Below are 27,612 nucleotides of genomic sequence, written 5' to 3' on the forward strand. Positions count from 1 at the left end.
GAATCAGGTCCCAAACAAATCCAGGGAAAAAAGAAATGAAACAAAAAGATGAGCCTAAATTAATCCTGAAACTCTCTCTCTCTCTCACACCACACACACACACACACACACACACACACACACACACACACACACACACACACAGAGCTCCTGCAGCAACCAAACATTAATTATGACACTTCATAACAACCATGACAGATGATGACATCATCATCCATGGCCGAGGATGTGGGCGGGGCTAAAATATGCAGCACAAAAGGAAATCACTACCCAAAATAAAACAGCCAATCAGAGACGCTCCTCTCCCAGAATGCTTTGCTGCGCGTGGATTTAACCTCCATATATTTGACACACATTCATCAAACCTCCATGCCTTCTGAATCTCACTACATCTCCCAGAATCCCTCCTGCTAGCCCTACATGACCTGCAGTCCTTCCTCTGTCTCCCGTCCTGAGACTTTATTCTCTCATTTCCCATGATTGCCTGTGACATTGAACGCACCGTCAGCACATTTCATTTCCTTTTAAAATTCATGTCCATTAAAAACAAATAAAACACAAAGATAAAGTTCAGATATACACACAGCTCAGTAACAACCTGCTCTGATCCTAAAACAAACACTTCCTGCACACGTCGTGGCCTCTGGGGACCTGCAGGGGTCGCCACAGAGCGCCTTTCTTTGGTTTGCAGCTGTTGGCTATGCAGCGTTCAGGTGAAATGGGAAAAATCAGATGAGACGCTAGGCTAGCTATGTAGCATCATCAGAGCAGAAACATTCAGGAGGAACTGAACATTTGAACTGCATGATGGGAAAAAGCTGCAGTTCGTTCAGCTCCAACAGTTTCAGTTCTTCTGCCTGTGAACTGAACCGTCTACTGGACCAGAACCAGAACCAGAACTTAACCAGAACTTAACCAGCCCAAACCAGCGGCTGTGAGACAACGGCTGAGGTTAAGATAAAACCCAAACAGCAGGACAGACGTGACCTCACACTGTTTCATAAAGGTGTTGAAAACACACACACACACACAGATACACACACACACACAGATACACACACAGATACACACACACACAGAGACACACACACAGACACACACAGATACACACACACACACACACACACACACACACACACACACACACCCACACAGATACACACACACACACACACACACAGATACACACACACACACGCTCCGTCTGCTCTCTACAGCATGAGGATCTGCAGCCAATCAGAGGCCAGCGTTGGGTCACATGACGTTCTCCTTGTTCTTCAGGTCGGGGGCGCTGAACTGCCGCCTCATCCTGGGCGGCGTGCCGAAGGCCCAGGATGAGGCGGCGGGCGGAGGCCCCGCCCCCAGCAGCATGTCGGGGAGGGGCGGGGGTCCGGAGCGCGGCAGGCTGTGATAGTTGGGCTGGAATGGTGCATTCTGGGAGTCGTAGTAGGGATGCGGGTGGAACTGATGGTGCTGCCGCTGGGTGTAGTAGAAGCCTCCGTCTCTGTCCCTGCTGCCGCCCCGGGCCCCCGGCCGGCCCCCCCGCTCCCCGCCGGGCGACGCCGCCCTGCGCTGCCGCGGTCGCCCCTGGTGACCGCCCCCGCCCTGCTCGCCGCCGTCCAGGGAGCCGCGGCGTTGGCGCCGCTGGTAGTTCTGGTTGTTGCCGGGCTGGTTGCCTTGGTTACGCTGTTGCCAGGCGCGGTGAGGGCTGGGCGTGCGCATGCGAGGGGGGCCGAGGGGAAGGGGAGGGGCAGCAGCGGGGGAGGCGTGGGGGAGCCCCCCCCCCGCTCCGTCCTCCTCCGCCGCCCCGCCCTGCTCGACGCCCAGACCCAGAGCCTGCAGCGCCTCGCTGGCCGGTCCCCAGGACAACCGGTGGGCCGGGTTGCTCTTAAAGGGGAACTTCAGTTTGCACTCCTGGGGGGGGATGAAGCGGCCGGTACCGGGAAGATGGACCGGGACGGTGGGGAGCAGCTGACCTGCAGGAGACACAGAATGTGATCTCACTGTGACCTCAGCATGACCTCACTGTGACTTCACTGTGACCTCACTGTGACCTCAGCATGACCTCACTGTGACCTCAGCATGACCTCACTGTGACCTCAGTGTGACCTCACTGTGACCTCACTGTGACCTCAGCATGACCTCACTGTGACCTCAGCATGACCTCACTGTGACCTCAGCATGACCTCACTGTGACCTCAGCATGACCTCACTGTGACCTCAGCATGACCTCACTGTGACTTCACTGTGACCTCAGCATGACCTCACTGTGACCTCAGCATGACCTCACTGTGACCTCAGCATGACCTCACTGTGACCTCACTGTGACCTCACTGTGACCTCAGCATGACCTTTCTATTCACTGGAGAACTGTTGTTATTAAAGATTCTAAACTAGACTGAGGTCTGGCCTTTGACTAGGCCATTCTACATGCTCTGACTGCAGCTGCTTTCAGATGTTGGTTTGTATAAAATGTTGATGGCTCTCCTTCCTCTCAGCTCTTCTGTTTCACACATGAAGGTTTTTGTCTTCAGTCAATAGTTTGGCGCTGCAGTAAATCCAAGCTAGCTCACCCATTAGCTCATCTCCGCTAACAGCTGGGAGAAGAACAAGGCGGTCCAGTGATGACTAGCCTACAAAGCTATCGCTAGCTAGCTCATCCAATCCAAACCTTCTCCCTCACCAACCTGGGTTCTGGTTCTGTCCTCTCAGTTTCTTGGTGATGTTCTGCTTCTGTAGGTTCTGGATGCGCTGCTGTTCCTGCTTCAGCCAGCGGAGGCGCCCTCTCCTGAACGCCGGGTCCTCGTCCATGAGGCGTTGAACTCTGACCTCCGGCGGGTCGTTCGGGTCCGGGTCAGGGCCTCCTCCTCCTGCCTCCCTCTGCGTGGAATCGCCTCCTTCTCCGTTCATGTCGTCGTCCTGGAAACGAGTCGGACCGGTGAGAGTTGGGCCGGGATGACACCTGAGATCAGGGGTCTCCTACTCCAATCCTCAAGGGCTCAGAGTTTTCCTGGATCTGTCTCTGTGCTTCACCTGTTAGCATAGATATGGTAGCTCTGCTCTGTAGAGCTGCACTGCTGCAGCTAGTGTGGCTAGCTAGTTAGCCAGTTCACTAGTTAGCCAGTTAGCTAGTTAGCCATCAGCTGGTTTGCTAGATAGCCAGTTAGCCATTAGCCAGTTAGCTCCAGAGTGGAGGACCCAGGTGAAGAAACCAGTGGTCCTGGAGGGTCTCTGTCTGGGACCTTACAGTGTTGAACTTACCTGGACAGGTATGACGCTCTCCATCTTGATCATCCTGTCTCTCAGGGCTTTGATCTCCTCGTCCTTCATGTTGTTCTGCAGCTTCACCTCCTGCAGGAGACCCAGACGCGCCTCCGTCAGCTCCTCCCACCCAGCAGGAGGCCGAGGACGCGGCGGGGAACACGTACCTCCAGGATGTCCGTCAGCTTGTCGATGTGAGCCTTCAGGTCGTACACCTTTCCCTTCTGCCCTCCCTCGCCCGCCTCTCCGCCGCCGCCCTCCTCGGCGGGGGGGCTGCGCTCCTCGCCGATGCCCACCGTGTCGCAGACGTCCTGGGCCACGGCCTTCCAGCTCTCCTTCTCGTTGGAGTCCTTCTTGGCGTACATGCGGCAGAGCTCCTTCATCTTGACGATGGACAGCGCCTCGATCTCCTGCCGCGAGTGGCGGAAGTCTCCCAGAGCCACCTGCAGGGGGCGCCACAGGCAGACAGGCGTGAAGCAGTGAAACGTGTTAGTAGAGGAGGAGGCCTGCGGTGCGTCGCTGACCTCGTAGCAGATCTCCTTGACGGCCTGCATCCTCAGGTCCTCCATGGTGACCCGCTTGGGGTCTTTGCTGATCCGCCTCCTCTGGGGGATCTGGTAGACCCGGAGCGGCTCGCGCCGCTTCCCGCTGCTGGGCAGGCCGCAGCGCTTCACGATGCTCTGGACCTGGACACAGCGACGGCGGTTAGACCCAGACCTGGACCCAAACCTGGCTCTGAATGAAGCAGCGGTTCTGAATCAGTGGTTCTGATTGGGTCAGCTGAACCCGGATGTTTGCTCCCACCTTGTTAGCAGGAAGTTTCTCCCTCAGGGAGGAGATCAGCCTCCAGCTCTCCTCACAGGACCGTTTGTCGGAGTCGTCTCCGCTGTCGCTGTCTGCGTACTGAACCAGAACCACAGGGTTAACCTCTGGACCGGACCGGGCCGGGCCGGGTGCTGGCCAGCAGGTGAGCTGACGTGAACCCACCAGTCTGTGCTGCTCCAGCAGCAGGTCGGCCTCCTCCTTCTCCTTGCGGTACTGGGTCTCCACGTCCTGCAGCCTGCAGCACACAGACAGTGAGCTCTACAGCCGTCTGCTTTTTAACGTTCCCTAACGTTCCCTAACGTTCCCTAACGTTCCTTAACGTTCCTTAACGTTCCCTAACGTTCCTGAACGTTCCCTAACGTTCCTGAACGTTCCTTAACGTTCCTGAACGTTCCTTAACGTTCCCTAACGTTCCTTAACGTTCCTGAACGTTCCTTAACGTTCCTTAACGTTCCTTAACGTTCCCTAACGTTCCTTAACGTTCCCTAACGTTCCCTAACGTTCCTTAACGTTCCTTAACGTTCCTTAACGTTCCCTAACGTTCCTTAACGTTCCCTAACGTTCCTGAACGTTCCTTAACGTTCCTGAACGTTCCTTAACGTTCCCTAACGTTCCTTAACGTTCCTGAACGTTCCTTAACGTTCCTTAACGTTCCTTAACGTTCCCTAACGTTCCTGAACGTTCCTTAACGTTCCCTAACGTTCCTTAACGTTCCTGAACGTTCCTTAACGTTCCTTAACGTTCCTTAACGTTCCCTAACGTTCCTTAACGTTCCTGAACGTTCCTTAACGTTCCCTAACGTTCCTTAACGTTCCTGAACGTTCCTTAACGTTCCCTAACGTTCCTTAACGTTCCCTAACGTTCCTTAACGTTCCCTAACGTTCCCTAACGTTCCTTAACGTTCCTGAACGTTCCCTAACGTTCCTTAACGTTCCCTAACGTTCCCTAACGTTCCTTAACGTTCCCTAACGTTCCCTAACGTTCCTTAACGTTCCCTAACGTTCCCTAACGTTCCTGAACGTTCCCTAACGTTCCTTAACGTTCCTTAACGTTCCCTAACGTTCCCTAACGTTCCTGAACGTTCCTTAACGTTCCCTAACGTTCCTTAACGTTCCTGAACGTTCCCTAACGTTCCTTAACGTTCCCTAACGTTCCTGAACGTTCCTTAACGTTCCTTAACGTTCCTGAACGTTCCCTAACGTTCCTTAACGTTCCCTAACGTTCCTTAACGTTCCCTAACGTTCCCTAACGTTCCTTAACGTTCCCTAACGTTCCCTAACGTTCCTTAACGTTCCTTAACGTTCCCTAACGTTCCCTAACGTTCCCTAACGTTCCTTAACGTTCCTGAACGTTCCCTAACGTTCCTTAACGTTCCCTAACGTTCCCTAACGTTCCTTAACGTTCCCTAACGTTCCCTAACGTTCCTTAACGTTCCCTAACGTTCCCTAACGTTCCTGAACGTTCCCTAACGTTCCTTAACGTTCCTTAACGTTCCCTAACGTTCCCTAACGTTCCTGAACGTTCCTTAACGTTCCCTAACGTTCCTTAACGTTCCTGAACGTTCTAACGTTCCTTAACGTTCCCTAACGTTCCTGAACGTTCCTTAACGTTCCTTAACGTTCCTGAACGTTCCCTAACGTTCCTTAACGTTCCCTAACGTTCCTTAACGTTCCCTAACGTTCCCTAACGTTCCCTAACGTTCCTTAACGTTCCCTAACGTTCCTGAACGTTCCTTAACGTTCCCTAACGTTCCCTAACGTTCCTCCAACCTAGTGCTCCTCTCCTCGTACCTCTTCTCCATCTCCAGCTTGATGTCGATGCCCTGCTTCTCCAGCAGCTCCTTCTGAGCGTAGTTCCAGTCCTCCGGCTCCCCCTGCTGCTCAGCCGTGACGCTGCGCTCCCTCTCCAGCCTCGCCTGCTCCGGGTGGTTGAACCTGAACACGTGGTTCTTCCCCATCACGATGCGGTTACCTAGCAATGCAGACACACAGGAAGCGAGCAGAAGCAGGAGGAGCATGAGACCGTCTGATAAAACTGATGCTGATGCTTATGATGCAGTGTTAAGTTTAGCAGGCAGTTCCTGGATCACCTTCTTCCTCTGCTGCCATTAGCACTGATAGGCTAAAGGTAGCCTAGCGTTAGCTTGGATGAGCGAGTGAATGGGTGAATGACTGTAGAGTGAAGCAGTTTTGGGGTCCTCTGGATTGATAAAGGACTATAAAGTTATTAGGATAAGCTAGCTGCTAGCTAGCAGCAGTCAGTAGCTTTGCTGTCAGTTCCTGCTGCTGACCTATTGATCTCATTAATCATTAATCAGTGATCAATAATCAGATCAGTGGCTGGATTCAGGATGGATATGGTCTTTATCTGACCTTGTTTCAGGACCACGGCCTCATTGATCTGCTTCCCGTTCACGTACGTCTCGGCTCCCACTAGCGGCTCCAGAGTGACCACCACTGCAGACAGGAGGAGAAGGAGAGCGTTCACATCCGGCTGGTTCATGTGTTCATCACGACGCTTCAGATCTGCTGAGCAAAACGTTCCTCAACGCTTCATCCCATCAGAGCTGAACGAGGAGCAACGAGGGAATCTAACACACAACCTGCAACTTTCAGTAAAACTCTGAGCCAATAACAATGATTGTTAACAATGATATATTATTATTATATCATTATAATAACAATGATATAATAATAATGATAATACTACTAATAATAACAATAATAATGATAATAATAATAATAATAATCTAAGACAGTAGTCAGAGAGTCGGACTGAAACAGCAGACGAGGAAAACTTTCTGATTTTCTCCTCATCTGCTGTTTCTCCGCTCGGTTTGGAAGCTGCAGCAGCAGGGAGGAAGAGGAGGGAGGGATGAAGGGGTCAGAGGTCACATGATTGTAAAGAGACGATACCTGACAGACTTCCTGGCAGCTTTTACAGAGAGAGAAGAAGAGAGAGTGAGTGAACAGAGAGCCGGCAGCGACATCCTGATTCAGACCCAACAGAACCAAACCCAGTTTAATCAGCTGATCACTGGGAGGCGGAGCTTAGCGGCCATGATGGCGGCCCAGCTGCACCGTCCTCTGAATCACCTGCTGCCAACCAGAACAACTATGAACCTAAAATAACATCAGGAGGGGACAGAAACTCTGAGGTCATCATGAGGACGTTTGACCAGCAGAGGGCGCTCTGACACAGGAAGAGCTGTTGGTACTGATCCGGACAGGGAAACCGGCCAATCAGGATCCGGTTTGAGACACACACAGAGACAGACAGCAAGACACTGAGACAGACAGACAGACAGACAGACAGCAAGACTCTGAGACAGACAGACAGACGGTCAGACAGACAGACAGACAGACAGACAGACAGACAGACAGACAGACAGACAGACAGACAGACAGACAGACAGTCAGACAGACAGACAGACAGACAGACAGACAGACAGACAGACAGACAGACAGTCAGACAGAGAGACAGACAGACAGAGACAGACGGACAGACGGTCAGACAGACAGACAGACAGACAGACAGACGTGTCTGACCTTCTCCCTGCTCGTTGGTCTCACTGACGAACACACAGTGAATCTCTTTAATAAACTGTCCAGAAAGCTTGATGTCCACGTCCTGCTGTCCAACCCTGAGACACAGAGACAGCAGTGAGAACCAAGATGGCCTCTGAGACGCCCTGACCTCTTGACCTCCGTCTGACCTGGTGAACCCCTCCTTGATGTAGTAGAGCAGACACTCGGACATCAGTGGGTCTTCGTTCAGGTTCACCAGGTGAGGCGTCTGGAACACAAACAACTCAGCGGTTAGCAGTGACCTCTGACCTGCCGTCAGCCTGGCGGCCATCTTTATCGTCGCATGGCCAATTTGACCCAGACAGGAACTAAACTCAGCTGAGTCCATTTAGATACAACAGAACCCGTCTGTTTGGGTCGTTCATGCACAATGGAGCAGGATTCCATGTTACAACAGAACCTAAACAGAACCTAAACAGAACCGAAACAGAACCTAAACAGAACCGAAACAGAACCGAAACAGAACCGAAACAGAACCGAAACAGAACCTAAACAGAACCTAAACAGAACCAAAACAGAACCTAAACAGAACCGAAACAGAACCAAAACAGAACCGAAACAGAACCAAAACAGAACCGAAACAGAACCTAAACAGAACCTAAACAGAACCGAAACAGAACCGAAACAGAACCTAAACAGAACCGAAACAGAACCTAAACAGAACCTAAACAGAACCTAAACAGAACCGAAACAGAACCGAAACAGAACCTAAACAGAACCTAAACAGAACCAAAACAGAACCGAAACAGAACCAAAACAGAACCAAAACAGAACCGAAACAGAACCTAAACAGAACCAAAACAGAACCTAAACAGAACCTAAACAGAACCGAAACAGAACCTAAACAGAACCGAAACAGAACCGAAACAGAACCGAAACAGAACCAAAACAGAACCTAAACAGAACCAAAACAGAACCAAAACAGAACCAAAACAGAACCAAAACAGAACCTAAACAGAACCAAAACAGAACCTAAACAGAACCTAAACAGAACCGAAACAGAACCTAAACAGAACCGAAACAGAACCGAAACAGAACCGAAACAGAACCTAAACAGATCCTAAACAGAACCGAAACAGAACCGAAACAGAACCGAAACAGAACCGAAACAGAACCAATACAGAACCTAAACAGAACCAAAACAGAACCGAAACAGAACCGAAACAGAACCTAAACAGAACCGAAACAGAACCGAAACAGAACCTAAACAGAACCAAAACAGAACCTAAACAGAACCGAAACAGAACCAAAACAGAACCTAAACAGAACCAAAACAGAACCAAAACAGAACCTAAACAGAACCAAAACAGAACCTAAACAGAACCGAAACAGAACCGAAACAGATCCTAAACAGAACCTAAACAGAACCGAAACAGAACCTAAACAGAACCAAAACAGAACCTAAACAGAACCGAAACAGAACCAAAACAGAACCAAAACAGAACCTAAACAGAACCAAAACAGAACCGAAACAGAACCGAAACAGAACCGAAACAGAACCTAAACAGAACCGAAACAGAACCGAAACAGATCCTAAACAGAACCGAAACAGAACCGAAACAGAACCGAAACAGATCCTAAACAGAACCGAAACAGAACCGAAACAGAACCGAAACAGAACCTAAACAGAACCTAAACAGAACCTAAACAGAACCGAAACAGAACCGAAACAGAACCTAAAGAACCTAAACAGAACCAAAACAGAACCGAAACAGAACCAAAACAGAACCAAAACAGAACCAAAACAGAACCTAAACAGAACCTAAACAGAACCGAAACAGAACCGAAACAGAACCGAAACAGATCCTAAACAGAACCGAAACAGAACCGAAACAGAACCGAAACAGAACCTAAACAGAACCGAAACAGAACCGAAACAGAACCTAAACAGAACCTAAACAGAACCTAAACAGAACCGAAACAGAACCAAAACAGAACCTAAACAGAACCAAAACAGAACCGAAACGGAACCGAAACAGAACCGAAACAGATCCTAAACAGAACCTAAACAGAACCGAAACAGAACCTAAACAGAACCAAAACAGAACCTAAACAGAACCGAAACAGAACCGAAACAGAACCGAAACAGATCCTAAACAGAACCTAAACAGAACCGAAACAGAACCGAAACAGATCCTAAACAGAACCTAAACAGAACCGAAACAGAACCGAAACAGAACCGAAACAGATCCTAAACAGAACCTAAACAGAACCTAAACAGAACCTAAACAGAACCTAAACAGATCCTAAACAGAACCGAAACAGAACCGAAACAGAACCTAAACAGAACCGAAACAGAACCGAAACAGATCCTAAACAGAACCAAAACAGAACCTAAACAGAACCGCTCTCCAGTCCGGTCGACTGGTTTAACTTGGGTCCAGTATGTTGTCACGTTCCTGTTTCTGAGGAAACCGTTTTCCAGAACCTTGAGCCCAATCTGGATTCTTTAAAAACCATCAGGAGAGGAAATGGAACTGCTGCATGAACAGACTTCAAAATAAGAGCCTGAATGAATATAAACGTCAAACTGCTTGAAGAAGTTTTAATAAGTAAAACTTCAGAAACAATCAAATGAAAGATTTAGAATCTGGACAAAACATATTTAAGCTAAGAGCGCTAAAGGTTTCCACAGTTAGCTCGGCGCTAAAGGAGAGTTAGCTCCTCTGTTAGCGCTTTAGCTAACACAGCCACTGACCAGGATGGTCTGGTCCAAACTGGAGGTACTGGTGATTCCACAGGGATCCCAGTATGACCTGAATGTTACCAGTAACACCCAATACAACAATCAGCACAGCTCCTGGAACAACAGCATGAATTATGAATGAATGAACTATAGAGGGTGAACTCACTCCTTTCGGGGAGAAAAACTCCCAGAGTTCCTCCATCCTCCTTTATGGACACGCCCATCTCCGCCAGCAGCGACTCCCTGGAGAAACACAGAGTGATGACAGGGTGAACCGTGGTGACACATGGTGACAGGGTGAACCGTGGTGACACATGGTGACAGGGTGAACCGTGGTGACTGGGTGAACCCTGGTGACAGGGTGAACCGGGGCGCGGTACCTCTCCAGCCGGATGGACTCGGTCTTCCTCAGCTTCTCCTCCCATGTCTCGTTCAGCTCTGCGATGATTTTCTCCGTTTCCTGAACAGAAACCAGAATCCGTCAGCGATCCGTTAATCCCTCCAGACTGAATAATCTGGGTACGTCCCACCATCAGCATCTCGGCCGCCTCCTCCTTGCTGATGGTTTCCGTAGCCACGGCCTCCTCTGCGTCCCGGCCGTTCTGGGTGGGGGGGGCGGTCAGCAGGTGAGTCTCCTGCAGGTGGAGCTTCGGCTTCAGCAGAAGGAAAATCTGGATCCAACATGAACTCAGGATTAATTCACAAACTTCCTGCAAGTTTAGCAGAAAATGACCCAGTGAGGGGAGGGACCTGCGGGGGCGGAGTCTGCTGCAGCTGCGATCCCATTGGCTGTTGGGATCAGCGGCGGGGGGGCGGCGACCGCACCTGCTGCTGCCGCTGCTCCTGCTGCTGCCGCTGCTCCTGCTGCTCCTGCTGCTCCCGCCAGGCTGATGTTGTTGTTGACTGTAGGAGAGAGCAGGAGTCAGGTTTCACCGCTAACAGGCGGGAACGTCAACTAACACACACACACACACACACACACACACACACACACACACACACACACACACACACACACACACACACACACACACACACACACACACACACACAGCTGCTGTCTGAAAATAGCTGCTGCTCTCACTTACAAACACAATCAGCTGCACAACATCTAGAATATCCCATAATCCGTGCATCAGATCCAGACGTTACTGACTGACCGGACTTAAAGGTCTGTCTGAAACCTATTGATTGATTTGTTATTGATACTGGAGATGATCAGTTATGGCCATTAAATTACCAGATCAAACTGGTTCCTAGAGTCTCTGATGAAAACATGAGACCAACCAACAGCTGAGGGACACACCGGGTCACTTCCTGTCTGTTACCATAGAAACCAGGTTCCTCCCACCCACCTAGTAAAATCCTCAGTTACCTTTAAAACCCAAACTTCCAGATCAGCAGGTGATTCCTGGCTTTTATTTTTATATAAAAGCTTGAATTTGGAATCAAGTGGTTAATCAAACCATGATGGATGGATGAAGAAACTTCCAGAAAACTGAGCAACATCTGAAACACTGAGCTCCTTTAAATGAAGGCTGAAACTTTCCTGGTTGCATTTGACAAAATGTCTGTTGATAGAGTTGCTGAGTGTGATGTGGTTATCATGTTTATCATGGTTATCATGTTTATCATGCTTATCATGTTTATCATGCTTATCATGTTTATCATGTTTATCATGTTTATCATGGTTATCATGCTTATCATGTTTAACATGGCTATCATGTTTATCATGGTTATCATGTTTATCATGGTTATCATGTTTATCATATTTATCATGGTTATCATGTTTATCATATTTATCATGCTGATCATGTTTATCATGTTTATGTTTTTCTGTGTTCTAACAGTTTATTAATGGTAATGTTTCCATGTTGTCACATAGTGCAGGTCTGGTCGATTCATGTCCAGTCCGGTCAGGTTATGTCCGGTCTGGTTGGTTCATGTCCGGTCCGGTCCAGTACCGGTGTTCTGCAGCAGCTCCTGCAGGCCCTGGGAGAACAGCAGGTTCCTCAGCCGGTCCACTTCGGCCTTCAGCTCCCGGATCAGCTTGGCGTTTGGATCCTCGTTGATGATGGCGTTGCAGCGGATCTGCTTGGCCCGGTCGGCGTACCTGGAAGCACACAGTCGGGTCTGAGCGGGACGGAGCGAACCGGACCGGACCGGGGTAATCTGAGCGGTTCTGACCTCAGGGTGCTCAGTGTTTCCTCGTAGTTGATGTCAGCAGGACTTAAAGCGGCGATCATGGCGGTCCGGGAGTTTCCTCCTGAGAAACGCAGAGAAACTTTAATAATCATAGAACCGTCACGCAGACCGGATCGACTGGACCGAACTCTGGAGGAAATCAGAAAGCTGTTTCACAGTAAAAGCCTCCAGTTTACTGCTGTTTATAAATGATTAATATTCATTAGCTTCATGAATATAAACAGGATTAATCAACTGGACGTGCTGGTGAAGCTCTTCTGTCTGAATGTGTTTCTGATGTAATCAAATTATTTGACTATAAATGATCGATTGGGGTTGTCATCATGATGACCTTTGACCCTCACCCAGATTCTCCTTCAGCAGCCAGGTGAGAACAGAGTCTCTGTAGGGGATGAAGTCACTTTTCCTCTTCTTGTTGCTTTGCTGCAGACAAACAGGGAAGCAGTCAGGACTGAAAGGTGAAACTGATTTATGGAAATGTTTTAAATTACCATTTCTGCCAGAGCTGAGATCACTTTGCCCAACGTGGTCAGAGACTTGTTGATGTTTGCTCCTTCCTGTGTGAAAACCACAGCAAACGTGAGCCAACTGGGATAAAAGCAGACCGGCTGTGACCCCTGTGTGACCTCTGACCTTCAGCCGGGTGCCCTTTGCCCCTGAGGAGTCTGCGCGCTCGCTGCCAGCCAGGTCCACCAGGCTGATCTTGCTGACCTGCGGAGACAGAAGGCGGTGAAACGGAGGCTGTGGCGGACCGGACCGAACTGGACCGGACCAGACCCGATTGACCCGACTGACCCGACCCGACCCACCTTCTCCGTGTCCAGGCTGGTCATCTGGTCTCTGCGTTTCTGGGTGAAGACGATGGTGAAGACGGCGTGTGACCTGGACGACGTCTCGTTCATGTTGGTGGCAGCAACCGTCCTGCAATCAGTAATCAATACATTACTAATAATCAATCAGGCGGTTTAAGAGCCGATCAGAAATGGAAAATCAGCATCTGCTGATTTCTGTGTCTGCATTTCAGGCTCCGGAGAGTCAAGGAGAAACTCGATTTAAAGGATAAGTTCAGTGAAAAAGATACCAGCTGGTGACACTGTTCCCAGTGTTCCCAGTGTTCCCAGTGTTCCCAGTGTTTCCAGTGTCTCCACTTTTCCCAGTAGATCACATCCCAGATCAGAGCCTGAAGCTCAGAGAACTGACCAGAAACCAAACAGACTCTACAGGTTTTAGGTAGCAGGTCAAAGGTCAGAGCAGGATCATTATAATGAGTACAAATATGCTGCAACGCCATCATCAACGAGGATCCAAACGCCAAGCTGATCCGGGAGCTGAAGGCCGAAGTGGACCGGCTGAGGAACCTGCTGTTCTCCCAGGGCCTGCAGGAGCTGCTGCAGAACACGGGTACTGGACCGGACCGAACTGGACTGGACCGGACCGAACTGGACTGGACTGGACTGGACTGGACTGGACTGGACCGGACCGGACCGAACAGGACCGAACTGGACTGGACCGGACCAGACAGGACCGGACCAGACATGAACCAACCAGACCGGACAGAACCTGACCGGACTGGACATGAATCGACCGGACCTGCACTATGTGACAACATGGAAACATTACCATTAATAAACTATGAGAACACAGAAAAACATAAACATGATAAACATAATAAACATGCTTATCATGGTTATCATGGTTATCATGTTTATCATGGTTACCCTGAGGTCAGAATCGCTCAGATTACCCCGACCCTCAGTGTTGCTGCAGCACAGCAGCAACACTGAGGCTCAGAGTCGATGTGATCCAAACACACCGACTCCGTCCTTCTTCTGCACACAAGGACTGGAAGGAGCAAAGTCCAGGTGCATCAATGGTCCAGTCAAAGTCCAGGCTGTATTAGCATTAGCGATAGCATTCATTAAACACCATGCTGTTATAGGGCTTCATAACTAGCTTCTGCTAATAGCATGTTGGTGTAGCAAAGTATTAGCATAGCTAATGTCTGCGTTCAGGGCAGCTAATGCTTCAGCTAGCTCCCACTGGTTGTCATTTGGTTCTCCATCGTCCTGTTGGGCGTCCCAGAGCCGGACGGGTCTGACTGAACTCCGACCCTGTTCCAGCCGGGTCCAGAAGGTCCTGGAAGCAGAAGGTCCCGCTCTGACTCACCGGGCTTTGTTGCCTTCGTCCATCAGCTCCCGGATGTCGGTGAATCCGGTCACGGCCAGTTTGGACAGGTCCTCCACGTACGGGCCCAGGATGGGATGCTCCCGCACTCGAAGGGATCCCTGTGAGGTCGGGTTGAGCAGATCCCGGACCCGCTCGCAGTAGATCTCCATGTAGGACACCTGCAGGCGGAGCGAGGCGTGGGACCAGTCAGAGTCCGTCCAGACTGAGAGGGAAGTGGACGGAGACGCCGCTTACCTCCGCTGAGTAGGTCAGGTCCGGGTCCGTGTTCTGACCCGTCCGCTGGAACAGGTCCTCGCACAGCTGAGGACAGAGACACATCCGGGCTCAGACAGAGTGGACCTGGGTTCTGGACCCGGGTTCTAGACTCATGAAGGCGACACCAACCTGGGGGATGATCCCTCCTGGCCCGGCTCCTGCCTTCCCATCATGGTGTAGCTTTTTCCTGCTCCGGTCTGACCGTAAGCAAATATGCACACATTGTATCCTGGAAGACACCAACCACACCGGATCAGAACCGCTCGACCCGACAGAACCCGCTGGAGGAGCATCAGCTCTCACCTTCGAAGGCGTGCAGCAGCATCTCCTCCCCGATGTCCTTGTAAACCTGCTTCTGAGACGCAAAGTTCTCATCTTCAGGCTGCAGAAACACAAAACACACTGTGCTGCTGCGCGCGCCAGGGTCAGAGTGTGTGTGTGTGTGTGTGTGTGTGTGTGTGTGTGTGTGTGTGTGTGTGTGTGTGTGTGTGTGTGTGTGTGTGTGTGTGTGTGTGTGTGTGTGTGTGCTGTTACCGTGGTGTGTGACCAGTAGGAGTAATCGAATGTGAAGGTCTTGGCTCCATCTTTGGGCTGTTTGGGGTTAGAGATGCCTGGAAGCAGAAAACACATGAAAACACAGAGTCAGAGATTTTCCCTGGTGTTTCAGGATGAGGTCATGCATCTGGTCTGACACACAGTAACAGTTAGCTAGAGTTAGCCAGAGCTATCCAGAGTTAGCCATGTTTAGCTAGAGTTAGCCAGAGTTAGCCATGGCTAGCAAGAGTTAGCTAGAGTTAGCCAGAGCTATCCAGAGTTAGCCATTTTAGCTAGAGTTAGCCAGAGTTAGCCATGGCTAGCAAGAGTTAGCTAGAGTTAGCCAGGGTTAGCTAGAGTTAGCCAGGCTTAGCCATAGCGTCACATCCTACAGCTGCTGACCTGCAGGTGGAGCGCGCAGTGACCAGCCCCAGCATTCACAGAACAGATGAGCAGTTCTCTGTGTGTGTGTGCGTGTGTGTGTGTGTTACAGTGTGTGTTACAGTGTGTGTGTGTGTGTTACAGTCTGTGTGTGTGTTACAGTGTGTGTGTGTGTTACAGTGTGTGTTACAGTGTGTGTGTGTGTGTTACAGTGTGTGTTACAGTGTGTGTGTGTTACAGTGTGTGTGTGTGTTACAGTGTGTGTTACAGTGTGTGTGTGTGTTACAGTGTGTGTGTGTTACAGTGTGTGTTACAGTGTGTGTGTTACAGTCTGTGTGTGTGTTACAGTGTGTGTGTGTGTTACAGTGTGTGTTACAGTGTGTGTGTGTGTTACAGTGTGTGTGTGTGTTACAGTGTGTGTTACAGTGTGTGTGTGTGTTACAGTGTGTGTTACAGTGTGTGTGTGTGTGTTACAGTGTGTGTTACAGTGTGTGTGTCTTACAGGTGCTGTTGCCCTGCATCTGGATCACACTCTTGGCGTTGCGTCCCAGCTCTCTGGAGTTGAACGGTCGGACTCGCACCGCCACCTTCACCGAAGCGCCCGCCATGGTTTAGCTCCGCCCACTCCTCCTGCAGACAGCCAATGAGAGAGTCAGCAGCTTGTTCTGACCTTTGACCTGCTGCCTTCCTCTCTCCTCTGTAATCCCTGGCTGTTTCCAGCCTCTTCCTTTCCTTCTTCTCTCCTCCTATTTTTCCAGGCTCAGCTTTTCCTCCTCCCACATTCTTTCCTTTCCATTTTCTCTTTTTTTACCTCTTTCATTCATTCTCTCCTCCCTCGTCTCGTTTTCCTTCTTTCTAAACTAAGCTGCTATTTTTCCATCTGTCTTTTCTGTTCAGACTTTGATTCTTTCATCTGCGTTCCTTATTTTACTCAGTTTTATTATTTCCTTTCCTCTGTACTCTTCTTCTCTTTTCCTGTCAGGTCCCCTCTCTCTCTCTTTCTCTCTCTCTCTCTTGTCCTCTCTCTCTCTATCTCTCCCTTTCTCTCTCTCTCCTCCATGTTTCCATTTTTCTTTCTTTACATTCCTGCTCTCTGTTACGTCACGTGGAAACCGCCTGCTCTTGGTTTTCTGTGTCCACATCGGGATGTTGATTCTCAGCTGATAATATTGATCGGCTCAGTATTGATTATTGATCGGCTCTGGAGGAACATCTGACCTCTGACCTTTGAACTGCTTTTGATTGATCTGATGTTGATAAATCTGAGCGTTGCATTGATCTGTGCCGAGATCCTCTAAACAGAAGACGTGTCACTCCTTCGCTCCTCTTTGAACTTAAGGATTATTGTTTTTGTTTTGCAATAGTTTGAACATGTTAAAGAAAAGAAAATTTGATTAAATGCTGTAATAAATGGAGTCCTGTCCCTTTAAATTGTCGTCTTTTACAGATGTTTTCAGAAGGTGAACTAGCTTTTTGATTTTGGTTTGATCTTCGTTATTAAATATCTCCTGTTTCAATCAGTTCTGTGTTCCTGATGACCTCTGACCTGGAAACTACCTGATAGTTTTCTAGCTGTTCATTCAGGCTATGAGAGAGAGCAAACATTTGAGCTGATAACAGGAAGTCATTGTCTGAGCGTTCAGCTTGTCAGTCATGGAAAACTCAAGATTCAGAAATGTTTACACCTTTTAGAAAATCTGAGTTACAGGAATCATTCATGGATTGTTGCTTTAGAGATGCTAGCCATGCTAATTGCTAAAGATTAAAGGTCTTAGCTTCTGTTCCTACTTTTATCTCTCTCTATATCCGTCTCCATTACCTCTGAAGCTTTTCTATTAAAGTTTTCTATGTTGATCAAGTGGAGCCTCATGCTGAAGCTGTAACGCTTCACTTATGAAAGTAAATCTGTTGGTTTCACTTTGACACTCAGACAACAATTCTGATCTAAAAATGTTAAAAACAAGTAAATATTGATAATTACTAATAATTATTCAATCAAACAAAATATTGCTAATTCAGCAGAAACAAAGTGAGTCGTACCAGAAAACACGGAGCGGAGCAGAAAACACGGAGCGGAGCAGGCAGTGTGTCTGAGTTCATCACCATGGTAACAAAGGGTCATATAAAGTGATTGTCTCTGATTACAGCTGCAGTGAAAGAGGAGAGCAACACACCCAGCATGCAAACACATCCAAATGAAGCAGCTGGTTGGCCCAGATGGAGCAACCAGCAGCAACTAGCAGCAACTAGCAGCAACCAGCAGCAACTAGCAACCAGCAGCAACCAACAACTAGCAACCAGCAGCAACTAGCAGCAACCAGCAGCAACCAACAACTAGCAACCAGCAACCAACAACTAGCAACCAGCAGCAACTAGCAACCAGCAGCAACTAGCAACCAGCAGCAACCAACAACTAGCAACCAGCAGCAACTAGCAGCAACCAGCAACTAGCAACCAGCAGCAACCAGCAGCAACTAGCAGCAACCAACAACTAGCAACCAGCAGCAACTAGCAGCAACCAGCAGCAACTAGCAACCAGCAGCAGCAACCAGCAGCAGCAACCAGCAACCAGCAGGTCGTCTCTAATCATGAGTTTCTCTGCTCAGCATCAGACTCCAGCCGTCTGATGGTGAGCAGAAGCAGAGATGCTGCTGATAGTTGCTGATAGATGCTGGTTGCTGCTGGTTGCTGCTGCTGCAGCAGTCAGATCTCTCTAATCTGGAAGATCTACATTCTTGGGGCAAATTTAATTTCTTCTGCTTTTGATTTCATTTCCACTGAAAACAGATGTGCTGCTATAGTAACAGTCAGTTTGTACAGGGAGCCGGTTTTCTGGGGAGACAAAACACACACACACACACACACACACACACACACACACACACACACACACACACGCACACGCACACACACACACACACAGATGTTTCAATCGGCACCAGGCCCTGTCACAATAAATAATAAATTAAAACTAGCTCAATAATTCCCATTTGAATAATTTATTCATTTTTCTCTTTCCACCAAAAATGTTTCAGTTTGGTGTTTTGGTCTCAACCAGCCATTTTTTATAACTTTATGATTCATTTTATTTGTTGTTTAGAATTTAAAGGTTATTGACGATTGATGATGTGTTATTGTATAATTTATGGCATTGTTATTATATTACATAAGAATGGTTTCAAAACAACAATATTATTGTTTATCATAATAACTTCTGGACCGATTTATCGTCCAGTAACAATTATTATTACGACCTGAAAGCAGCTGGAAGTTTGATCCGTCAGGAAACACTGAACTGATCCAAACATGAGATCCAGCCTGGAGAACAGAGTTAATGTCAACCAGGTAGGACTCATTACAGCGTGACACACACAGGTCAGGGGACTCATTACAGCGCGACACACACAGGTCAGGGGACTCATTACAGCGCGACACACACAGGTCAGGGGACTCATTACAGCGCGACACACACAGGTCAGGGGAAACATTACAGCGTGACACACACAGGTCAGGGGAAACATTACAGCGCGACACACACAGGTCAGGGGACTCATTACAGCGTGACACACAGGTCAGGGGACTCATTACAGCGTGACACACACAGGTCAGGGGAAACATTACAGCGCGACACACACAGGTCAGGGGACTCATTACAGCGCGACACACACAGGTCAGGGGAAACATTACAGCGCGACACACACAGGTCAGGGGAATCATTACAGCGTGACACACACAGGTCAGGGGAAACATTACAGTGTGACACACAGGTCAGGGGAAACATTACAGCGTGACACACACAGGTCAGGGGAAACATTACAGCGTGACACACACAGGTCAGGGGAAACATTACAGCGTGACACACACAGGTCAGGGGAAACATTACAGCGTGACACACACAGGTCAGGGGAAACATTACAGCGTGACACACACAGGTCAGGGGAAACATTACAGCGTGACACACATAGGTCAGGGGAAACATTACAGCGCGACACACACAGGTCAGGGGAAACATTACAGCGTGACACACACAGGTCAGGGGACTCATTACAGCGCGACACACAGGTCAGGGGAAACATTACAGCGTGACACACACAGGAGGATCCGCTCCACGTCGGTTCTGGTTCTGGTGTATCTGTCCACAATAAAAACAATAATAATGTTTTTAAAATTAAAAAAATTCTGCAGACATTTTAAAATGATTAGCATTTTATGATTTGATATATTTATTGTCTTTTTGTTCCTTATTACTTGCTCTAATACTTTTATTCACATTTAAATGATTTATTAAGAGTTTGAGAGTTTTTGGTATTAGTTTATAAAACTGTAATTTTTTTATCAGCAGAGTGATTAAAGCACTTTGCTTCATATTTATTCTATATGAAGTGGACGTCATAAAACACACCAATAAAAGCAATGTTTGCTGTTGGTTGAATATATTTGTTACTCCAGATGAAGCTTCCCTTAAACAGTCGGGTCCAGTCAGAGGATCTCTGATTAATGATTAAATCATGTGGATAAGCTGTCAGATCAATAATCCTCCACAGTTAAGAGTCATTATCAATAATCAAACGCACAGCGTCAGGTTGGTTAGTTAATGCCTGGAATATCTGCTGTGTTTTATCTTCACTCTGAGCTGAAATCAGTTTGATCTGAACAGCAGAAGTCTGGAGGACATTTATCTCTGTTGCACCGACGTTGGCGCTGAAACCGGAGCAGAGAGCGGATCTGGGATCAGATTCCCGGAGCAGAATTCCCTCCTGGAGACGTTTCTGCTGACCATGAGCAGCTCTGAGTTTGTTCTGTCAACACAGCAACAGCAGGAACACAGACAAGATGGTGGACGCAGATACCGGCCTCATTGTGTTTAGGTGAGAGCAGACCCAGCTGACTTCATCCCCCAGGCATCCCAACACACACACACACACACACAACACACACACACACACACACACACCACACACACACACACACACACACACACACCGCTGCAGCTCCAGCAGCTGAACTGGTCTGCCCAGTTCAACCACTGCAATCATCAGCTGTTCAGACTGGAGACAGCAGCTTCTAGGGAAACGTTCCAGTCGTTCTCCTCGTTGTTGTGGCGGCTCAGACATTCAAGACAGACGCAACCAACGAGCCAATCACATTCCTGCATGCTGGCTTACACCAATTACACCACACCCAAACACACCAGGAGTTACATCAGATCCAAACACACCGGGAATTACACCGAACCCAAACACACTGGGAGTTACACCAGACCCAAACACACCGGGAATTACACCGAACCCAAACACACCGGGAATTACACCAGACCCAACACAGCAGGAGTTACACCGAACCCAAACACACCAGGAATTACACCACACCCAAACACCAGGAGTTACATCAGACCCAAACACACCAGGAATTACACCACACCCAAACACACCGGGAATTACACCAGACCCAATGACATCAGGAATTACCAGGCAGTTTCTCCAACCTGAACCCATCAGCTGAACTGCAGCCTGGTGTTTCTTTCCTCAGTGTCTGAGCTAAATGATCTGCTCTATATGTGCTGCTTTTTCCTGCCGTCTCAGCAGTTTTTACTGGAACTAAAGAAGAGCTGCAGGTTTTCTCTGAGCAGCAGTAGAAACCGTTGAGACGTCTTGTTTCCCTGAGGAAATCGGTTTTCTCCTCTATAAAGTTACTTTATCTGGTCTGAATCCACCTGAGCAGCAGATCAGACATCAGAGCTGCTTTGATTGGCCGGCGCTCTGCTTTATGCTGCCACCACATGATCTGCAGCTGATATGAAGGTTTATGGCTCCACGATGAGCTGATTAGAGTCCAACTCATCCTCTGTCTGGGTGGATCCAGGTGAAGAACCAGCAGCTCCTCAGGGTTCAGATGTTTCAGTGTTTCTAATCCTGGTCCTCCAGACTCACTGCGCTGCCCGTTTCAGGTGTTTCCTGCTTTAATACGCCCGACTCAGCGGATTGCAGTTCACTAACCACTAGTCAACTGACATCATCTGAAGCAGAAAACACCTGAGGCAGGAAACACCTGGAGCAGGAAACACCTGGAGCCTGCAGGGCAGAGAGCCTGGAGGACGAGGGCTGGGAAACACCCATCTGCAGCAACCAGGGGTTTACTGGAAGCTAATGCTAAAGGCTACACCACCATGGTATTTAGTGGAAGCTAATGCTAAGGCTATACCATCATGATATTTAGTGGAAGCTAATGCTAAGGCTATACCATCATGATATTCAGTGGAAGCTAATGCTAAAGGCTATACTACCATGGTGTTTAGTGGAAGCTAATGCTAAGGCTATACCACCATGCTATTTAGTGGAAGCTAATGCTAAAGGCTACACCACCATGGTATTTAGTGGAAGCTAATGCTAAAGGCTATGCCACCATGCTATTTAGTGGAAGCTAATGCTAAAGGCTATACCACCATGGTATTTAGTGGAAGCTAATGCTAAGGCTATACCATCATGGTATTTAGTGGAAGCTAATGCTAAAGGCTATACCACAGGTGGATCTGGGGTCGTCTGCAGTGAGGTCATCGTCTCTCTGCTCAGACTTGGTGAAAACAGCCAGAGGAAAAGTTCTGGGATCCGGTCCGTCTGGATTCTGACCCAGTTGCAGATCAGGACCAAAGAGGAACTAGTTTGGACCAGAACCCAGAGACCCGGTCTGGGATGAGCAGAACCAGCGCCAGGCTACAGGAAAACTAAACGTTTGTTCCTCTTTAGCGTCAGTCCAGCTGATTCTTAATCTTCTTAATCTTATACAAAAGTCAAATGTTTTTTGTTTTGTCGTTTTGCTGAATCATCATTTTTGTCTGTTTTGGTTGTTTGATTTTCTGGAACCAAACGGATCATTTCATTCTGCATCAACTGAGACACCTGGAGAGCCGACATTATTTATTATAAAGCCAATAATTCTGACTTTACTGTAAAAACAGATTCATGTAACTCAGAGACTATAAGAATATTTATCCTGTTATTTCATGATTACTCAAAGTAACTGTGTTAATCAAAACAAGGAATATAATAAAGCAAATCAGGGAATAATCCTAATCCAGTTTTATTTTATTGACACCTTTTAGTCTTTATCATAAATAAGTTAATGATGTTTTATATGTTTATTTCATTATTAGTTCTGTTATTTAATTGTGTTATTTTCTCATTTTTGTTCTATACTTTGATTAGTGAATGAACTAAAATTAAAATCAATCAATTCAAATAGAAAGTTATTTGACGTCTTAATTAGTAACATTTCTGGTAGCTGGTCCAAACTGGATCAGAACCAAAACAAGGTTTTGAGGTGATGATGAACAGCTGGATTAAATTATAATCAGATCAGATTTATGTTCATTAATCTGACATATAAACCGGTTCTGGTCTCGGCTCGGTTCTAACAGAACCGGCCAGCAGTTCTCATGCTCAGGCTTCTGCAGGAATGTGATAATGAACGGTCTTCATGGCTCTGACACACACACACACACACACACACACACACACACACACACACACACACACACACACACACACACACACACACACACAAACACACACACACACACTCTGCTAAAGATAGACGTCGCGCTGCAACGCCCAGACTGCTGCTGCATGTCGCTACCCAGTCCCAGTCCACCGGTCCCAGTCCACTAGTCCCAGTCCACCGGTCCCAGTCCACTAGTCCCAGTCCGCCGGTCCCAGTCCGAGCTCCGTGTCTCTGTTTACGGGACATCGTGTTGCCTTCGTGTGCAGTAGGAAACAGCAGCATTAAGTTCAGCAGGAGGTCGGATGTTCAGCTAATTTGTTGACGATCCCAGAGAACGTCTGGACGTTAGCAGCGAAGGCAATCAAACTGAAACTGGTTTCAACAAACTGGTTTCAAGCAGCACCTGTTCATTGAGGCTGCAGGAGGGCAAGAGAGAGCAGGACGTTCCAGTAGAGAACAGGAAGGCTGGACAAGCCTCTGCTTGATGTTCTAATGAAGCTGAAGTCCAGTGCTAAGCTAAAGCTCCAGGTCAGCGATGTCCAAAGTGCGGCTTGGGGCCCATTTGTGGCCTTCTGAAGGATTTTGTGGTATGAAAATAGATTATTTCTCCATTTGTCCACAACCACAAAATCTACAGACTTTCACTGAAAAGCAAATCTGAGAGCACAAATAAGAAAACAACAAACTCAAAAAGTCATAAAAATAAAACAATGTTTTGTTTAAAGTCACATTCAATAAATCAGAAAAAACGTTTCAGCGAATCTGTTTGTCTGGAATCAGACGCTTAAATCTGGGATGAAATCTGATTGGTGAAACTCTGGCTGGAGGAACGTCAGCAGGTCTGAAATAAGCTGATGTTCCCTGATGTTCCCTGATGTTCCCTGACAGAACAAACCTTTTCCTGCTAATGGAGACTGAACGCTAACCTATCCAGACGCTACACGCCTCCAGTGGGCCATTTTGACACCATGTCAGGGAACTGTTGTGGGAACATCCCTCATCACAGTGTGAAGCTCTTCCTCCAGGATTTATTCTTCACTTGGCAAACAAAAGTAAAAACATGGCGGACAACGACATGAGCTGCTCAGCCTGTTTAGTTTATCACGTCTGACGTGGAATATCCATCTGCTAGTGGAGAACTTTGGTCAGCGGTTGCTGATCAATAAATCAGCTGCAAGCTAAGGCTCAAAACTGCATGTTTCCACACCATGCTACAATAACAGCGCCGTCTGGGGCCTGGCATAGAAACTGCAGCAGATTCCAGGAGAAAACGTGAAACTTTCACTAATAAACATCAGGAAATAACCACAGCGGCCTGCTGTCCTCTGAGACCAGTTCACCCACTGGTTTCACCTCCGACTGGTTTCACCTCCGACTGGTTCCCAGTTTACAGTATTGGTCCCCAGTTCTGACTGGTTCCCAGTTCCTGCAGGTCCTCCCTCCCAGTCAGGTCTGGTCAGAGGTATTGAGCTGTTGGCTGATAACACTGGAGCAGAATCCAAACAACATGCAGCTATAAATACACACACACACACACACACACACACACACACACACACACACACACACACACACACACACACACACACACACACACACACACACACTGAGATGCCAGCTGGGAACTGCCGGCTAACTTTAGGGACGCTCCGAGTCTCAGAGTCCCGGTCCGGACCTGGAGGGACTCGGAGTGTCACCTGCTGCTCAGGTGACCAGCAGGCGAAACCGGCTGTGATCGGACCAGAACCAGAACCGGACCAGGAATCAGAATTAAACCTGTTGTTTCTGCTCTGACCCAGAGTGATCCAGGTGCAGTTGCCACAGTGACTCCACCTGATCCTGCAGGTGTGGAAACGTCCCAGTGGGGCTAAAGCAGGGCGGGGTAGAAAGGAGAGCGGGGCAGAAAGCAGGTTGGGGCAGAAACCACTGGGCAGTTCTCACATTCTGAGTTTCTTTCTCATGATGATGGAACAGAGAAAGGTTTCCTGATTGACCTGGTTCTGCAGCAGGAGGTGGAGGAACACAGACAACCTCAGCAAACCTCATAGAATTTCATAGAACCTCATAGAACCTCAGTAAATCTCAGTAAAGCTCATAGAACCTCATAGAACCTCAGACAACCTCAGTAAACCTCATAGAACCTCAGCAAACCTCATAGAATTTCATAGAACCTCATAGAACCTCAGTAAACCTCATAGAATTTCATAGAACCTCATAGAACCTCAGTAAACCTCAGTAAAGCTCATAGAACCTCAGGAATGAGGCGGGAAGCAGCAGATGGATCAGGAAGCTCATTATTGCTAAGTGGAAGCAGCCGACTGCAGAGTTCACACTGGAAAACTTCACCTGAAGAGAAATCTGCAGACTGGATGTGAAGTGAATTAATCTGCAGGACGATGACATCACCGATGACATCACAGCGCAGCACTGTTTTATTAACATTCCAGCTGCTGGAGCTCTGAGTTTATCACAGATTATTATCCAGTTATTTTTCAAGATGTCAGATCAGGAACTGGGTCAGCGCTGTGGGTTCTGATCAGGTTCTGATCAACCTGATCAGGTTCTGATCGCTGGATAAACTGGATTAAATACAAAAATGTTACTTTCTCACATTATTTACACTAAAGTTTTTAAATGAAGCGTCTAAAATGATCAAATAACTAAAAACAAAAAAATACAAATTTTTGTGCTGCAGCATAAAAACATATCAATGATTAGATATTAATACTTGATCATTGGATCTGATTGATTATTATGATTTTAACAACTAAAGTGGACATTTTTTCTAACAGTTTCAGCCTCTTTCAGCCAGCTGACCTGCAGTCCTCAGCAGATTCATCCTCATCCTGCTTTGAAGAAACAAACCAACGTTTTCATCACTGAGCTGATAAAGCTGATCAATATCTTCAATATTTTATTCAACTTGTTTTTCTTTATTTAAGAAGTGAAGGATCAGGCAGCATCTCATCAATATCCTGATAACAGTGATTGATGTCATCATCACATCAATCACTGTTTTAAATATGATTTAAAATGTTAATAAAGTTTGGAAACTTGATTCTGACTGACTGGATCAGAACCGGTTCCGGTCCAGTCCTCTCTCTGCCTGACATCAAACTTTAATTGATTATAAATTAATAAAATGATTTCTGTCTAATCAATAACCAATAATAACTGGAGTTTCATTTTGAGGTGTTTTACAGGAACAGATTATTGATCTCTGATTTTTCTTAATCTACTTATTGATCCAGAAGGTTTTATTATTCTGAGCTGGTTCCGGTTCGACTGGACCCGGACCGATGGCTCACCTGTACCGGAGGAAACCCGCGGTGTCGGTTCGGTTCAGTCGGTCCACATGATGTCCTCCAGCAGCAAAGTAAACAATCCTGGTTCTGGTTCCGGTTGGGTTCGGGCCTGTCGGTACCGGGACAGCCAGGCGGGTCAGCGGGGTCCGACTCAGAGTAAAACTTTATTCCGACCGGATCTAACGGAGGATCCGGGGCCGACTTTTCCCGGGTGACGTCACTGCCCGGTTCTGGAGGCCGTCAGAGGACCGGAAGCCGGAGGGCCGGGCTGGGGGAGAGTTTAGGCCCGGACCTGGAGCCAGGCAGCCGGGGCGGCCAGGGCGGCAAGAAGCGGCGCGTCCCGGGACAGAGCGGCTGGAAGGCGGTGATCCGTCAGCGGGTCCGGCCCGGTCCGACCGGGAGGGGGACGAGTCAAGAGAGAACCGGGCCCGAAACAGAGGAGAAGGAGAAGCAGCGAGGGGAGGAGAGGCTGAGAGGCTGGCCGGTGGCCTGGCCGCGCGGCGGTGAGTGCGTGAGGAGCGCGGGCGCGTCCCCGTGGAGCGGAGAGCCGGGGCCGCGTCAGACCGGCGTCAGGCCCCGCCTCCTCTCAGAGCTGCTGCACTGACAGAGGTCTCACTCTGAGGAAGATTCCTCCCCATCAGACTCAGGGATAAACCAGGGGAGCTCTACAGAGGGAGAGGAAGTTGGAGTAACCAAAACTACAAACAGTAACAGCTGATCAAAACATTTAACTCATTACATAAGATACTAAAATCAAAGGTATAAGAATAAATCTACTTGAACATAATTCTAATGTAAGTTTCTGAAAATCTGCTCTTTTTGTTCTTACTCAAAAATAAACATTTTTAATCTCTAGATATTTAGAACAACAAGCTGAACCTGGAAAGAC

The 27,612-nt window shown here is 48.1% G+C and overlaps 1 protein-coding gene across 1 annotated transcript; it reads right to left on the bottom strand.

The window, feature by feature from the left end:
• Positions 1 to 1,027: 1,027 nt before the first annotated feature.
• On the bottom strand, positions 1,028 to 27,134 carry LOC129355271 (kinesin-like protein KIF1C). Its single transcript, XM_055024792.1, is given in 32 exon segments — positions 1,028 to 1,733; positions 1,736 to 1,788; positions 1,790 to 1,976; positions 2,688 to 2,919; positions 3,262 to 3,351; positions 3,429 to 3,704; positions 3,786 to 3,947; positions 4,066 to 4,164; positions 4,249 to 4,321; positions 5,877 to 6,057; positions 6,459 to 6,542; positions 7,635 to 7,729; positions 7,802 to 7,881; positions 10,526 to 10,540; positions 10,542 to 10,602; positions 10,740 to 10,819; positions 10,890 to 10,977; positions 10,979 to 11,030; positions 11,110 to 11,262; positions 12,324 to 12,472; positions 12,547 to 12,625; positions 12,909 to 12,987; positions 13,056 to 13,121; positions 13,198 to 13,275; positions 13,374 to 13,485; positions 14,731 to 14,909; positions 14,986 to 15,065; positions 15,149 to 15,235; positions 15,310 to 15,388; positions 15,541 to 15,617; positions 16,424 to 16,551; positions 26,727 to 27,134. Coding segments are annotated over 31 exon segments (3,711 nt in total). The 5' UTR covers positions 16,530 to 16,551; positions 26,727 to 27,134; the 3' UTR covers positions 1,028 to 1,254.
• Between the last annotated feature and the right edge of the window lie 478 nt (positions 27,135 to 27,612).

This window comes from Poeciliopsis prolifica, unplaced genomic scaffold (assembly GCF_027474105.1).
Source record: "Poeciliopsis prolifica strain line A6 unplaced genomic scaffold, Auburn_PproV2 SCAFFOLD128, whole genome shotgun sequence".
NCBI classification, from domain to species: domain Eukaryota; kingdom Metazoa; phylum Chordata; class Actinopteri; order Cyprinodontiformes; family Poeciliidae; genus Poeciliopsis; species Poeciliopsis prolifica.